A 17,473-nucleotide genomic window follows, 5' to 3' on the forward strand; every position below is an offset into this window, starting at 1 on the left:
CAGGTTAGAGAACACTTTAGAAATCTAAGTAAATGGTTTAAAATAGATCACTGGGATTTATCTATCTATCTATTTATTGCATTAGAGTTTTGGAGAAACTTCTGAAATTCAGTATAATTTATTCTAGAACAATGGTCTGTGGGTTTGGAGGTATGTCAGACTCCGGGTGCTTTGCTGTTTCCAGTTCCTGGGTGGCTCAGCCCCATTCCACGGAAGGCCCAGCTGGGTAGAGACTGAGGAGAGGAAGAAGCAGGTGCCTGAAGGTGGCACCATGGTGGACTTCATTTCCCAGAGCAGCCGTGCTTGTCAGGGGACTACCAGCAAACCAGCATCTTCCAGGATTCAGGGTCAGGATCACAAGCAGATGAGTAGATTGAAGAAGGAGAATTCCCCATCACTCCTGTCCAGAACCCAGTCAGCCATTTTTCAGCGGCAGTTTGGGTTCCATCTTTCCCTCCCCTGACAAATCATTTAGAATTCATTCTTGTATAAGTTTGTTACAGTGTAGAGATCTCCTAGAACTTCCAGGTTGATGATCTGAGACTAGCAGGGGTAGATTATCTGCTATCATTGATCTGCACTTCAGAGCTAGAGAAGGTTAAGGGCAATTTATTGCCTGATTTCAAAAAATGAAGGATCTCTCCGCTCACCTTGTGCCAGGCAGCGGACAAAGGCAACAGGCTTCACCTGGAATGGGAGGGGTCTGTGGTAGACAGGAGGAGAATTTATCAGGCAGGGAGGATGAAGACATTGGAATGAGTTATGGCATCTCCTTACCCGGAGATCTTCAAAGATAAGATATACTTTCCTCCGATGGGAGCAGTCGGGGTGGGTGGGGTGGGGTTCCTAACTGGGGGCAGGGAAATGGACTTCAGCAACCTTAGAAGGTTGAGTCCAACCTTCTAAGATAAACTAAGATGGAGAAATTTATGGTTTTCACATCCATCCCGTGACTGAATGAACCTTTGCTGGAGTTTGAAGAGGAGGATTCTGGAAGCCCACGCTGGCTCACCCGCTTTGTCAGTCAGGACGCCAGCAGGAAACAGGTGGCACGTTCAACTCAAGAGCACTTGAGAGGGGTTTAAGAAGGCAACTGTTACAAAGGTGTAGGCAAGATGTGGAGGAATTACAAAGGATGGAGAAGTACCCATAGGTCTTACCACCTCTGCCTAAAGTGATGGGGAGAGGGCGCAATTTGCAGAACCTAGGAGAAATCAAGGGATGGGAGGCCATTTTGAGAGGAGCTGTGACCCTCTGCTGAGGAATGCCACCAGCCGAAGGGGACCTGGCGAGAGGGCCAGGGAAATAAATCCCAACCGAAAGCCAGAGGCCAAGGAAGCCCACTGATGTGGGCCACACAGGTAGCCTCCTGAGCAAGCAGAGAGCTGGAGGAGGGCGGCGAATAGATCTGGAGGACAAACAAGAGCTGACTGACATGACCATTGCTCCTTCCCTCACAGTATGAAGTGCCTTTGTGTCTGAACACTGCTCTAGGCACCAGAAGGAGTGCGGTGGACCAGACTGACATTTAGACTAATTGTGACTTAAAAATGCCCTCCACCTCTTAAGGCCTTGAATGTTTGCACTTCAAGGTCACACACAATGAATAATAAATGATATAGTAATATAATGAATATAAGTAAGGTAGTAATTAATATAGTGTGCCTCAATAACCTCATCTGTAAAATGGGAACAACAATTGTATCTCCTTCACGGGGTTGGATTACATATGCAAGTGTTCATAAAGCCCTCAGAAAAATGTGTAAGGTGAGGTCAGGGCTCACTCAGTCCCTGGTAGCTGTTGTTACTGTTATTATCACTGTTGATATTTGTATCTTTGAGCCAGACCTGGATTGTGCATTTCCTCCCTGTGGTGGCTCTCTCTCCCGTGGGCAGAGTTGGTCCCCTAATTACCTGGCACCTGATGCCGTCCTGGTTTGTACAAGGCCAGGAGGCTAGTACTGGGTTTGCGTGTGTTTCCCCTGCTAGACTCTGTGATCTTCTGGGGTGATCTCAGATTCATCTCCGCCAGCCACAAGTTCCAGCACAGGGAAGTCATTCAGCAACATTGGTCACGATGGTTTTGAATGACTTGACGTACGAGTTTCTGTAGTTTCGTGGAAAAGAGCGTGGCTCAAGTTGGTGTTTAGAATTCATGGGGGAAGTGGAAATGGCAAATGAGCAAGATAAAGTGATCTTCTGGCCCTCAGGCCTGCTTGGACCCGCTGCTCCAAGGAGCTGGATCTGAGAGCTCCTCTCCCTATCGGGGACTGACTTCTGCCCCCCAGAGACATATAGTCACAAGGGAAGGGGATGCCTACTGAACAAGGAGGCAAAGGCACACTCACTTTTATCTGAGTCTTCAACCACATTTATTCATCTTGTTCTCCTTTAAGGTGGAAGCTGGCTTTTTTTTTTTTTTTTTTTGTCAGCAGTAGGTGGCAAAAGAGGACAGAGTTTTCTTGTCATTCAGGTAGATGCTCCCTTGCCTCCATGTTTCCTATCGGAGCAAAAGAGAAAACAGCGAGGGGTGGAGCTGGTGGACGACAGCTCCCACAGCACCTCCCGCTCTGGCCCAGTTCTTCGGGCCGGGCCGCAGCTTCCAGAGCCGTCAGGGGTCAGGGCACCAGTGCAAGGCGAGTCCCTCGTGTCGTCCCGTAGCAGTGTGGGAGGCCGCCTGGGGAGCGCGTCCGCCGTCCGTGGGGTCAACTAAGAGGTCAGGAATAAACTTCTAATGTCATGGTAGATGGAACATGTTTAACTGTCACAAGGATGCAGTTCTTGAGATGGTGAAAACCTCTTCAGGACAAATGACCAATTTCTTCAGCCAAAAATGACAAGGACAATAAAAGAGAAGGAAGAGGGACCTTATTGACTTAAAGATTTCCGATAAATACTGACCACTCTGTGTACGGAACCTTATCTGGATCCTTGTTTGGACAAGCTATGAAAAAAAATCATAGGACAATTGAGAGTATTTGAATACTGTTATTTGATCATATTAAGGAATTATTAATATTTTGGGGTGTGAAATGGTATTGTGAGTATGTTTTCTTTTAGAGATGTATTCCTAAACATTTATGCATTAAATATGATACCTGAGACTTGCTTCAAAGTAATGTGGGGGTGGTTACAGAATAGGGGGGTATGGGAAAGAAGTCAATTGTCAGTGGTACATAATCAGTTCTGTTTGGTATATACATGATATTTTCCCATAAAAAATTTGAAAAATTTTTAATTAAATTTGATTGCAGAAAGTACATGTACTTTTTGTTTTATCTGGGCTCACTGTAATGAACTTGAATTCCAAACTGAAGGCGCCAGTCGGGAGGCAGATGTAGGACGGCTGTTACGTGTGAAAGCGGGAGGGGAGCTGGCTCGTTCCTCACAGGTCAAGGGAAGCCCTGCTTCCCCCTCCAGACCGGCAAGACCACTTAGCCACGTGCTTTTACCAAAAAGCCAGAACGTAAAGGGTTAAGACGATGACTAGTCCAACTTCTCTTGGCCTACTTTCCCTGCCTGATGAGAACGGATTTCCCTGGCTGTTCACACTGTTGAGGGAAGTAGGAACCACAGCCAGGTGGTGCTTGCACTGTGTTTCCAGGACATTCTCACGTTCACTGAGCCGTGTAGGGCCACTCTCGACTGAGACTCAGAGGGGTGTAATACGTCTTCGTATAGCATATGGCCAATAAATGGTAGAAGTGGGACTCACACTCAAGTCCTCTGGTTTCAATCCCTGGCTTCTTTCCGCTGTGCAACATTTTCCTGCGGGGCTTCAGGGTTCTTCTCCCCAGAGATGCCCTATTGCTCCAGCCCAGGGTTGCAAATAATAATGGTTGTTATGTGGTTGATAGTGTGCTTGGGGTTCTACCTGCATTAGTTTACGTAACCCTCTTAATGATCTCTTAAGGTAGATCCTATCTTTATTCCCATTTTACAGACAGGAAACGAGAAACCCAAGTGTGCCTGTCTTCAGACTCTCCACTGTGTGTGTGTGTATTAATGCTACTTCTCCCTACTTAGTTGAAGCAGGTGATAGATTTTTTTTGGAACTCACCCAAAAGAGACGCCTGGCAATGACAAACAAGAAGGCTTGTGCCATCAGTGCCCTGAGAAAATTGCCTTCTCTCTGCAGTTTGGAGCTGCGTATTTTTTAGTTACGGCATTTACAGAGCAGTTCAGATGGGCCAGACCTTTCCTAACCACTTTACAAATGCTCATTCATCCAGTGCTCACCAGCGAGGTAGTAAGGTGCTGTTATCATTTTGCCCGTGCTGCCATGGGGGTGCGGAGGCCCTTGCCGGCGGCCCAGAGCCAACAGAACCCAGAGCCAGTTCCAGCCCCGCAGTCCTGCTCCTGACGCTGAGCTTCTGGTTATCTCGCCTTCACCCGAGCCCAGTACCACACCCACCTGCCCTAGAATATTCCAGTAAAGGAGTGCTGTTGACTGAGTTCCATTCCACTTTCTTAAAGCCAAATAGTCAAGACCAAAGTGCCTGCAATTGGCCAGAGTAGTAACTGAAAGGTGGTAACTGATTCTAACAAACTCTACGGCTTGGTTGTGTAAAATTGTTCTATTCACTTGAGTCAGAAGTGGGCTTTGAGGACTGACTCTACCTTTTGGACAGCTGTACTAGTAAGAGAGAAAATATTACTTCTAATGGGGGTAAATCACCTCTAGCACTTGGCGCATAAAAGAGCTCAACATACAGTAGCTATTAATATCCTTACCAATCTTTCTGATCTGCCCGCTTCTCCCCATCCACCCATCCTGGCGCCGCTGCCCAGCGCGCGCCCTCTGCTGCGGTGGCGTTTCTCATTGCTTGCCTTCTCTGCTCAGCCCCTCTCCACTCTGTACACCTTTGCCTCCTCGGCTCACACGAGTCCGTAATGACGTTTGCTAGCCTTCCCTGAGGGAGGATGGTCTTTCCTGGTCCTGTTGATCTACGCATGGCCATAAGACATGCTCTGAGCAAAGGGGTGACCATCCCAGGGTGGCTTTTTAAGTGCCTCACCATGCTCCTGTGTTCCCCGCCCAGCAAGGGTCCAGAGGGTAGCTGCTTTACAAGCTGGGTCCTAGAATGAGGAGATTCTAGGCAACCAGTGAAAGCCACGCAGAAGAAGATGTGAACCTCTTTTGTTGTAAGCTGCTGAGATCTTTGGACTTGTTCGTGTCACAGCCTAGATCAGCCTAATCTGTTTCATGATGCTCTTAGGGGTGGCACAAAAGTCCCTAACAAACTACAAGTCCCTGTGATACCGTGACCTAAATGTCAAGCTTCATCTTGTATCATATTTCCTCTCCTTTTCTCCTCTTCATGCAAACAGTCCCTTCAGTCCCTCACAGGGGCAAGCTCCATTCTGATGCAGGCTCTCTGTACAGGCTGTTCCGCCGCCCAGAACATTCTCCCCTGCCCCCCCCCCCCCCCCACTCCTCACCCTCTCCATTTGCTTGATTAATTCCTATCTGTCCTCCTGGTCTCATTAGGCTTTCACAGCAATGTAAATCCTTACAGCACCCATCACAACGCCATGCTTACCTTCGTTGCTGTTTATTGGAACAATGCTATTTTGCCCACTAGACTGTGTATTTCACAAGATCAGTTTCCGTTTCCCAGTCTCCATTCACTTACTATCCCTTAGCTCTTGGCTTAGTTTTTGGCACATAATAGGTACTCAAAAATTTAACTGAATAAATGAGTCAACATATTGTACTGAGTAAAGGATGGAATTTAGAGCCAGATTTCTTGATTAGAATCCCACCTGTCATTTACTCGTTGTATGACCTTGGGAAAATTATTCTCTCTGCTTCAGTTTCTTCATCAGTAAAATGGGGATGAAAATCACACCTATCTCATAGGGTGGTTGTGAAGATGAGATGGGTTAAGGTGTATGTGTCATTTACTTATGATCTCTGGTCTCCAAAGGCATCCTTCCACACCCTGTCCTGTGGGGCTAGTAGCTTTCTCACTACGTTTTCCAGACTTCCTTGCCAGGTGGCTACAGTTGAATCTGGCCAGTAAGAGCCAGGGGCAGGAGCCTCGATGGGGGAGGAGAGGGAGAAGGACCTCTTTCCGGTTTCAGCTCCTGTCTGCAACGTGACAGCAGCAGAGGATGGGTGCACAGCCTCCAGCTCCTTCCACGCCTCCAGGCACCCACCGTGCCTGGCTCCTCAGTACTAATCCCATTGGCTGTGTCCCTCCCCCTGGTCCGAGCACCAGCCCCCTCCCCACCACATCCTCTCAGAGGCCTCAGTCCCAGCTGCGCGGCACCCCCCTCCCTCACAGTGAGCCCTCTCAGTGAAGATCATAGTACCAGCTGTGTGGGGTCCCTCCTAAGAGTCCCTAGGTTCTGGTAACCCAACTTCCCTTTTGTTCTCCCAGCTCAGGGTGGTGGCTGTACCCCACAGATATCCTCGCTACTTCAGAGCCCCTGCTGAAAACCTACTGGATTCATTCCTGTTTCCCAATGGGGCCTTAACCAAACAATATCAGACACACTAAGCACTAAGGGAGTGTTAAGTCCTGCAGTTGTCTCAGCAGGTGGAAAAACCAACATTATTGCCCAATAGAACTCTGTGATAGGCCTGATGTGTCTGACATCTGTCAAGAATAATGGAGACCCCATGGTGCAGAAGGACCATCTTCTGGAGGAACCCCTGATTCACGCCCATAACTGTCGCTCAAATACAGCCACCCAGGCATGATTTAAAGCAAATGATGACACAGCTCCCATAGCATTAGCAATTTTTTATTTTTCCTTTTTTGTTGCATAGGAAATGCAGTACTTGCTTCCAGTAATTGTATTGTAATGTGAGAAGGTGGTAGCACTAATGGTTGAATACAAGAGTTAAACTAATCCACACCAGCTCAAAAACCTGTGGAGATTTAGTTGAATAAGAATGGACGCCCACAGTGATTCTCAACCAATTACAAATTTTCACAGAACACAGTAAAACTAAAAGGCTAACTATGAGAGTCAATACAAGTAATCTAGAGGCACAGGGGGCCCGGCTCATAAAACAAATGTCAAACCAAGTTATTAACACGGGAGTGTTCAGTTTCACAACTAATCTCTTATTGCAAGTGTTCAATCCCCTCCCCCCCAATTTTGAAATGCAAAACCAAGGTATCTTGAATAGACAGATTTCCAAGGGTGGTGGGAAGTCCCAAGTGAACTTTGTTCTGGGGTAAGAGGTCAGGGCTGTAGGGGAGGGGGAGTTGCATTTGCTTTGAAAGCCTTTCTTATGGGCCTCCTAGAACCAGAGAAAGCTCGGGCTCTAGGTGAGGACACTCGCAGATGCCTTCGTAGTGCAGAGGCTGGTCTGAGACCAGCGCAGAGTGGAGTTGACAGCTCTCTCGCATCTCATCCCTAAGTAGCCAGTGGCCTTGTGACTGCGTTAAGATGTTTTAAAAAAAAAGTGGCAATTTATAGATTTTTACTAAAATAATAAAAATAAAAAATAGAATCAAAGGGGGAAAAAGCTTCTGTCATTGTAAGAAGCTGAGCATCAAAACAGCAGGAAAACCAGCCCAGTTTGTTGGACATTGTCCTCAGAAGCATTATAGAGATGGAAAAGGTCACACAGCACGACCTGGTGACTGTCTTCTACCATGAAGGTACCCTGGAGGGATGAGAGGTAGCACTTCCACTGTATATCTACTCTTATGGTCCAGACACATGTTGGAAATTATGTTTTTTGAATTGAACAGCATAAGGAGTCCACCTGTGAAAGTCGTGGTGCCTGGCACACAGGCGGGTCCTGCCCCCACACGCTGCTGCCTCCCTGTGCTCGTGTTCAACTGCAGGTGGTCACCCTTATCTTTCTGAGCATTTCCGGTACCTGTTTCCTATTTCCCTGTCCCCCTAATCTGGGGCTGTAACCCTCTGGGCATAAAACACAGATGGGTGCTGGTTTAAGGGAGAAAGTGAGATAAAATTTAATTAATTTGGAAAGTAGTTTCACATTTAGACCAAAAAAAAGTGTATTGTAAAAATCCCGTGTTAATAGCAAATTTCTTTTTCTTATGAATCGGGCCCAAAGTTTGTACAGAGTTTTATTTTTGAAGAAAATATTGCAACTGTGCATGAAACTAAATAGCCAAGTGATTTCTTAAAGATTTTTTTTCTTTTTTTTTTTTTTCTTTTCATATGAGGAAGTCTGGTGTGAAGACGGATCAAGCATGGGTACCTGGCTGAACAGTGTCCAATAAGAAAACGCTTCCGGATCAGCACAGCTTCCATCAAGGGTCCGGGAAAATGTCCCTCTCTTGGAAATGTTCTCAGTGTCTTTGTAGCAGAGTTCTTCAAATTCAAATGGTCGTTTTTAGACAAAAGTCTTGCCAGTTTGATTTCTGAAATCAAATACCCATGCTTGTCCCCTAGGAAAGAAAAATAAAACAAAACAAAACAAAAAAAGAACAAAAACGAAAACAAAAAACACAAGTAATACTGAATTTAAGTAAATGTATACCTCCAAAATACTGAAAACAGCCGAATTCAAGAAAAGACAGAATTTGCGTTCTCAGTGAAATACCTTTAAACCTAGCTGACAAGAACCAAGTCAGAAAGAAAGACTAACATAACTTTGAGTAATATTCGTACAGCTCACTAAGCATTATGGAGTAGCATGCATTAATATTGTACGGTTATTTTACATCGCCTATACCAGAAGGTCCTGACTGACAGACAGCGAAGGCTACCGGTGTAGAAAAATCTTACTTCAGAAGAGCAATATAATACAGATTTCACAGGCACTACATTTTAATATATCAGGTATTATGCTGGTTTTCTTATAATTCTTTCTGTCCTAAAGCTGGCATTATAACAATGACCAAAAAGGCAAGGATTGAAGTAAACGGAAAGTAGATACCAAAGTTGATATAGTTTTTTTTTTCTTCAGATAGATTAGTGCATAGTTCTCATGCAGATAAACACTGCTATGCATTTACACTGTTGGAAAGCAGAGTGAATTGAGCCCAAGTTGTCACATTTGTGTAAATCATTTTGTCAGCCTGTAATAGCACCATGTAATGGATTTGCATTAAACATTAAATTGATTTCAGAATTGGTGACACAGTATTCACTACAGTTAAGTGCTATGGAATAGCTTCAATGTTACCTGCTATATATCAAAGCAATTTTCATCCCACTGCTTTTTTATTGGAAAAAAAAATGAAAGGAAAACATACACGACACTAATTAGACGAATGCACAGCCTTGAACGTGGAGAAGGCAGAGCGGGTTTACTGTCAAACAGTAAATACATGCATTGACTTCAGGACAAAAATGGCCTTGGAAGCCGGTGTGAATGAGAGCGCTGCCGGTGGGCAGTGCAGCTTCCTGAGACCGTTCAAGGACAGGTCCCGGCGGGGGTGGCGAGGGGCCGCTGGAGCTCTCCTTACATTACCATGCCAGTTGTGTTTTAAATCTGTTCTATGGAGGCCTGCTACCAGGAAGGAAAAAAAGAAGAAGAGGAAGAAAAGAAAATAAGAGATAGAAAGAAAGAGAGAGAAACCACCACCATCACCACCACCAGCACGGATGAAAAGACATTTCTAGAGACGTGATGCAAAGTACATTAAATGACAATCTTAGAAACCCCTCCCTTCAAACAAAAATCACAAGGAAGAAATGTTTTTCTTAATCCAGATTCCGTCAATACTTGTGACACTGTTACTACGGGATGCGAAGCGCGTGGGGATGAGGGGGGGAAAGGGGAAGAGCCACTTACTGAGATGGGTTTTGCGTATCCCCATGGACTGTCCGAACCTGGCTCTGGGAAGTGTGGGCTCCTTCACACTTGAACTGTCAGAGAATGAACACAAGCATTGGGAAGTGTACCTGTTGGCTTGCCCGGCAGCCCGTACCTGACGGACGGGTGGGGCTGGGGGAGCTGACACTAAATAACTGTTCATGCAGGGCGTGAAGAAACAGAAAAGTTAGTTCGAACCTTAAAGGAAAGAAAAAGGCTCTGGGATGGACAGAGTGGCATCAGGGAAAGGGCCCCCACCCACGAGTGATCAGAAAGGAGCATTTTATTGGCAGGGGGATGGGCCAGAAATGTAGAAAAATGGTAAGATTTAGTGTCTGTGCCTCTGACTTCAGTTCCCAAAGGGGGGAAAAACATGGAGAGTGACTTGAGGAACTTATCTTTGCCAATATTTTTAATGCCATTTGACAGAGGAGAAAAAAATTAGATGTGTCTCAGAATCAAGGACTGGGCTTCCAAGAACAAGAGCCCTCAGTCTGTCAGTCTACACAGCCCAGGTACCAAATCTTCCTTCAACTTCTTCGCTCGGCTTCTACTCTAAAGAAGTGAATTCTCGGATTGTTGGTGTTCTTGTTTCCTGCTTGATCACCACTGAACTATAGTTTCCTGCTGCTTTCTGGACAATGAAACATGAACAAAAATGTAACTTAGTGTATTGAATACTTAACCCCTGTTATCACCCTAGACTGCCTTCCTAATGTTTTAAAGCCTTTAAAACATTTTTTTTCCTGCAAATCTGTTCAGAGTTCCCTAGTTTTTAGCTTCATCAAACTTAATACAACAAAATACCTTCAAAAATACAGCATACCTGTAACGTCCATTTACAATGGTTTTTCAGTAGACCTATACTTCTCAAGTATAGGAATATGCTATACCATTGAGAGAAAAAAAAACCTGTATTTAAATACTTACAAAAAAAAAAAAAGGAAACAGGAAAGTTTTAAACTTAAATCCAGTTCCCAAAGGGGGGCTCGGGAGAGAAAGAAAAGCAATTCTATGAACGCTGCCTTTATAATGAACAATCAGAAGTTCCATTAGGCTAATTTGACAGAATTTTTTTCCTCATTTAAACAACATTACAAAAGTCCTGCATTATAAAATAGGGTAGAATAAATCAGTGTAATCAATAAAACTATACAACAATACAAATTACATATCTTCTGAGTGGGCAGTTTATTCTCTCTCTTTGCAGTCATGACTACAACATGCTCACTAAAAACAACTAAAACTGCCCAAACTATTGCTTAGTTTGTTTTGTTTTTAAAAAAGGGTGCAATTTTATTGTATATACAACCAATTTACTGGTAATACCTCGGCTTATCGCAAGGTTCTGACAAAATGTTTGTCTAGGCTTTGTTCCCTTCACTGTGAAGCACTGAAAGCTGCTATTTTTTTTCTTTTTTTTTTTCCTTTTTTCTTTTTTTTTTTTAGTGCACATATGTCATAATAAAGTAATGCCCAGCTAAGTGCTATAGGGGAAGGCAAAGTATGCTGGCTGGCTAGAGGAATGACACCATATACTGACAATCACACCATACAACAGCGCCAAACGACTATTCAACCACTTATCAGACACATATGAAAATCCAAAATGTTTTATTTTATTTTTTTTTCCTTAAATAGAGATAACCAGTAAACAATTTTCAGAACTTGGAAGTTTAAAAACGTGCATATAAAAATGGGCATTATATACTTTTTATTGAATGTGGATTGACTGCAGTCTGCTAAGAAAAATGGGGTGTGGGAGCTGAAGAAAAAGGAAGTTGTCTTTTTTTTTTAAGGCTTGCTTGTGAAAGGAACAGTTGTAAAAACAAAATTGCTTGAAGCAGGGTCAGCTTAGTGCTTCACAGTTTGACTGCTTCTCTAAGAGGAGCCCTTCCTGCGCACGTGCATTCAAAAAATCACAAAAAAAGTACAAAGACAAACACCTAGAACACACTGCGTCAAGTGCAGCACCGACTTTGGTCAAATAAAAAAAATAAAAGAAAAATTAATAATCGCTAAGCTTTTCTACACGATATAAGCAGGTATTGCATATTTTCATATATCTGGGGGGGAAAATAAAGGAAGACTCCAAATAAATTGTAAAATGCAGCAACATCCAAAATACTGATATTCTAAGCATCTACAGATCTCAGAATAGCACTGCCACTGACCACAGAGGACAATAAAGACTACTCCTATCTGCGGAACAACTAACTTTCTATTTAGTTCTAGATGCTGAAACTGACAATGGCTGACATAAAAGTCACATTTACAAAAAAAGTGTCTCCAAATGCTTGACTAGGGAAAAACCCCTTTCAATAGAGGAGCATGTGCAACAATTCCACAAATAATCGCTATCCAGGGCAAGGCACATTGATATGGAATTTTGTTTTCGTGCAAATTAAGGAAAAACAAAACAAAATAAAACAACATCGTTTCGGGGGAAAGATGAGGAGCAAAGTGTCTTCCCAAGAATTTCAGTTACTTGATTGTATAGGACAGTAGTAGAACCCTTCTGAAGGGCTGAAAAAACATAGTTTAAAGGCAAGTGCCTAGAGTAGGGATTACAATATTGTGTCTTAATGCACTCTACTTTATCCTACACTAACTATATAAAAATTAGTTACTAACACTAGAACATGCAGAGACTTTCTCTGATCAGCAGGGCTTGCCAACCAGAACGTATATATATGTATAGTATAGGAAATCTTCTTGAAGTCGCGTGGGAAGCCGGGGTGCTTCACTGTCTGGTAGAAAAATCACTTGCACTTTTTTTTGTTATTTTTTTTCTGTGTTTGTGTGTGTGTTTTACATAAGATACAGGACATTTGGGGGTGCAAACTTTTTTTTTTCCCTAACAAGTACCCTTGATCTGAGTGGGCACCAGCATTTGTATCAGTATTGGTTTCATTATTATTATTATTATTATCATTATTATTATTTTTCCCCATAGCCCAGTTCAGGGGCGCAAAGGTCTTTAAATTTTCTGGACAATCTCTGGTACAATGAAGTGTCTGATAACTGATAAATCCTATGTTGCCAGATAACGTGTAAAAATTTTCAGAATTGGCATAATCTATTATAGTGACTTCTAGCTTATAAAATTAACAGATACCATGATTTCATTTTAGTTATGTGCTTTGATAACAGAAAATAATTAATTAGCATTTAATGTAGTTAACATATTGTGGTAAAAGCACCATTAGATTTGTTTTTTTGTTTTTTTTTTTTTAATTTTCCTTCAGTTTTTAAAGGGATACAAGTTTAACAATAAAAAACATAAAAAGCAAAAATAGCTCCCCTTTTTCTTCCAAGGCTGTTTTTTACCCCGATAATTTAGAGTCCTGGGGTGGGAGGACTTGAAAAACAAAAATAGAATTTTCAACAATCTCTATCTTACAAAGATATTTAGCTATCCAATGAAATTGCACTTTACTCAATTCAAAATTCGATTGTTCTGATTGATTCCTGTCAGTTTCTGTCAAAACAGACCATCTTCCCCATTTCCATGTGAATTTGTGTGTCATTGTTGAAATTGTTGAAAAAATGTTTTTTTTTAAATGTTAAGTGCAGCATTTCAAAACTTTTAAAAAACTGAATAGTAGTAGTAGTTTGCCATTTTCAGAATTGTTCTGCAACGTGAGTGGGCTCACTGTCCTTGAGGGCCATGTTATAGATTGAACTGCTGACTGCTGAACCAAACCAAGCTAAAAGAAAAAATAAAAAAGGAACATAACTGCATTTTCTTTTTCCAATATGTTACAGAAAAACATTGCCCTTTGACTGTCCCGTAAGTTATATATTGCAGATCTCAGCTACTACAAAAGATTTAGTTCTCCATGTGCCCCCTGATTGCTCAAGGAGGTTCACACCTGTGTGGGTAAATTCATGAAATACTGTGAAACAGCCAGGCTCCGTAAGGAAAGTGTGTTACAACGGAAGTCAGTGAGCAAGGGTAGACCTCTTTAGCCGCATCACCTAATGCTCACGCTACCACGAAAACACTTCAAATGTTACAAAGCCGAACTATTTCCAGCACCATATGAGAAAATTACAACAGTCCCTAAAGTAGTTAAAAAAAAATCCCAAAAGGTTATGGCCTTTGCTGTTTGACCATAATGCTTGCTGTTTCCATGTACAAGTTGATTTGATTCTCCCCTTCCACTGACAGTGAAGTGGTAACTGCGCTGGGTTGAGGATGCGTCCATGTTACAGAGTTGAGAAAGGGTCAGGTGGTCTGTCTGGTGGATGGTGGGATGCTGCCACTTTTATCCCAGGTACCAGGACTAGAAGAGAAAAGGAGAAGTGTAATTAATTAGAGGTATAATTTAGAAAATAATATACTTAGAAGTTGTCCTTCCACCTGTGCAATCAGGATGTATGTTAGGGATCCAGGGGGGAGATTCGCTGGGAAAAGTAAAGGGATGACAAATGGTAGTAAATCTTGCGTAGCTGAAACGGACCTTACTTCTCTAAAATGGAAACTCATAGCTTTTGTTGGGGTTTGCTCACATTGTGCATGTATCTTACAAAATACTTATGTCACTTGAAATACACATACAGGTTTTGTTGTTTGGTGGGGACAGTGACAAGAAGGCAGGAAACTGGACCATCTTGTTTTTTGCTGAAACTTCAGTGCCTAGTATAGGACCTGCTATAGAAGGTTCTGAAAAAGAAGAGTTGATTGAATGAAGAATGGGTGAGGGGAGAGAGAGCTCATGTGGATAAACATCTACTTCGATGATTTTCACATCTTTTATTCCATGAGACGTAAGCACTGAAGATGCTATTGCTGCATTCTCTTAGGAGACACAGATGATCAATAGTGATATAAGAATAAAGAACTCCTTTATGTTCCTCTATGTTCTTTGCAGCATTATCTATAACAGCCAAGACATGGAAGCAACTCAAGTGACCATCAATTAACAAGTGGGATAAAAAAGCTGTGGTACATATGTACAATGGAATACTACTCAGCCATAAAAAAGAATGAAATCTTACCACTTGCTACAGCATAGACGGACCTGGAGGGTATTATGCTCAGTGAAATAACTCAGTCAGAGAAAAGACAACTACCATATGATTTCATTTATATGTGCCATCTAAGGAACAGAATGAATGAACAAGCAAAACTGAAATGGATTCACAGCCATAGAACAGACTAGTGGCTGCTGGAGGGGAGGGGAGTTTGGGGACTGGGTGAAAAAGGTGAAGGGATTAAGCAATATAAATTGGCAGTTACAACACAGTCACAGAGATGTAGCATAGCATAGGGAATAAAGTCGATAATCATTTGACAACTATGTATGGTCCCACATGGGTACTGGCAATATCAGGGGGAAACACTTCTATAAAGTAGATTCTTGTCTAATCACTATGCTGTATACCTGAAATCAATATAAAACAGTATTGAAAGTAAAGTGTAATTGAAAAGAACAGTGATATAAGAATAGGTGCAGGTAAAGTGGGAAAAGTGCTGTACCAGGAGTCCTGGGGGTTCTGGACAATTCACAGCATCTGTCTGCAACCTCAGTACCTATATATGTGCATGAGGTAGAGTATATGATGCTCCTTTCAGCTCAGCATTTCTAAAACAATGCTTTCAAAGTGACATAATAACCAGGTGGCACCAAGATGTCACCTTATTAGCCACCGTGATGTGCCAGGGGACAAGAATGAGACCACTGTACAACTCTCATTTATGTGTTTGTTCCCTTGACATTTACTTCGAGCCTCGCCTGTATCTGCTGGGCTCAGTTACCATTTCCTTTCATAAGGTGGTTGGTGCTGGGTACTAGTCCAGTTATACCTCGATTTCTATGCTGGCATATCTTCCTCTATTAGCTAAACAAGGCCACCAACTGCAGGTTAAAATCAGAGCCAGTGTCTCAAGTGAAACCAAAAAAGCATGTGGCTTCTGCCAACTTTCCTCTAGCAACATCCTGGCAAATCCACGTTTATCGTTGTTCCCAGAAAAATCACCAACTTCTAATAAAAGTGCACACCGCTAAAGATCTCTGAGTTGACAGTATCAAGAAAGGGTTACACTGGGGGCGGGTTCCGTAAGATGAAGGCTCCTGCGTATCCCAGAGATTCAATTAGGTAAAGTAAGGACTCGTTTGATCCTCGGGATAAGTGGCGAAATGATAGCTATGTGGAGGACGGTATAAGATTTCCCAGTCACACAAGCCACCTTTGATTTCCAGGGGACTTGAAAAAAACCTGAACCTAAACCGCAAAACTACTCATCCTGTATACTTTTAGATGTTATTCTTTGACCACAGGCTTTGAGGAAGACAATAAAGCCTCTTGTGTCCTGAAAGGAAATCATCCTGGCAAACACACACGGCCTAAATCTAACTGGACAAAAGGAAGAAGAAGGGGAAGGGAGGCAAACTCCGAACTGTACTTTCCGTAGGCTCTCCTAAGAGCTGACTCCGATCCACCGTACAGCCGAGTTTTCTCTTGAACAAACAGTCTCAAACTTTGGGTGCCACAAATAAGGCTTATAATTTCTGTTTTCACAACCGACTTAAATCTGACACTGCCTCAGCACTTCCTGAAGCAAACGCCTGGGACCCAGGGAGTCAGCAGGGGGAGCAGTTCTCCATCCCACAGTTTCTGGACACCACCTCAGCACACTACAAAAATCTGCAGTGCCTCTGCACTTCTCTTAAAAAGCAAAGCAGGGGAAAAAAAGTTTCTTCACACATCTTACTATTCAGTGTGTGCTTTGCCGACAAGGTTACCCCAGAGCAGCTCTGTAATCCTTCACTGAAATAGGCTTTATTGATTGCTCTGGTCTATTGTTCTCTTTTCAAGTCCCCCAAGTTCAAGTTCATCCTGGTGTTACATCATGTCTGGTTGCTAAGAGCAACCAGACAGACCCAGACGTGACTATCATTAGCAAGAAACCCTCCGCTCTCCTCCCACCAACCTTCCAGTGGCTCTGACGTAGCAGGCCCACTGCAAACACATTGAAGTATTTATTCTGCCTAATTTATGACCTACACAGCAAGCAAGACCCCCACTCCAAAAACCAACACTGCTGTATATTTAATTAATCTGTCTTTCTCTGGCACTTGGGAAAGTTAGACAAAGGACTAATTATTGTGTTTCACTCTGCACACTTTTCTTTTGGGGGGTGAACATTTGCATGGGAAAGAAAACTGTAAGGCCCAGCAATGGCCCCCTCCCCTTTTTCTTTTTGCCCTATTGACATTTCATGAAATACTTTAGCTGCTTAAGGGAATTAGAAAAAAAAATGCGATGTGAATGTTACTCCTTTTGAGTTGGTATTCAGTAACACAAATCAACTCATGACATGTTTAAATTTAAATGCTAACCACACACTCTCAGAGTTACTTTAAAGGTTAGTTTTTAATCAATAGAAGTTGCTGACTCTGGGTTTTTGAGCTGCACACTGCAGCTCTCGGGCTTTTGTCTAACGTTAAAGCTTTCAAACTTTTTTTTTTTTCCTTGAGATGATTTTAGCAATGATTTGCAGACACAGAAGGCTATTGTGCTCAGACCAGCAACATGTCAATAGAGGGGCGAGTGGCCCTGTGGTGGGGTGTCAATATGACTCCTGAAGGCTTGGGTTGGGGGTCTTTAATAACCCATGAAAAAAACTTAATTAACCCTTTCAGGCCCAAACCAAAACCTATTCTTAAACTTTTTCACTCCTGTAATTTGACCATTAGTACTTATTTC

General features: G+C 42.8%; 1 protein-coding gene across 9 annotated transcripts in view; it reads right to left on the reverse strand.

The window, feature by feature from the left end:
• Window positions 1–6,737: 6,737 nt before the first annotated feature.
• Window positions 6,738–17,473, reverse strand: part of NFIA (nuclear factor I A) — a 386,029-nt gene continuing 375,293 nt past the window's right edge. For all 9 annotated transcript variants that reach the window (XM_066269044.1, XM_066269047.1, XM_066269045.1 and 6 more), the window contains one exon: window positions 6,738–14,046. In XM_066269044.1, the coding sequence (XP_066125141.1) occupies window positions 14,029–14,046 (18 nt within the window). In that variant the 3' untranslated portion in view covers window positions 6,738–14,028. The remainder of the gene's footprint in view (window positions 14,047–17,473) is intronic.

The sequence above is a fragment of the Saccopteryx bilineata genome, chromosome 3, assembly GCF_036850765.1.
Source record: "Saccopteryx bilineata isolate mSacBil1 chromosome 3, mSacBil1_pri_phased_curated, whole genome shotgun sequence".
Lineage (NCBI taxonomy): Eukaryota > Metazoa > Chordata > Mammalia > Chiroptera > Emballonuridae > Saccopteryx > Saccopteryx bilineata.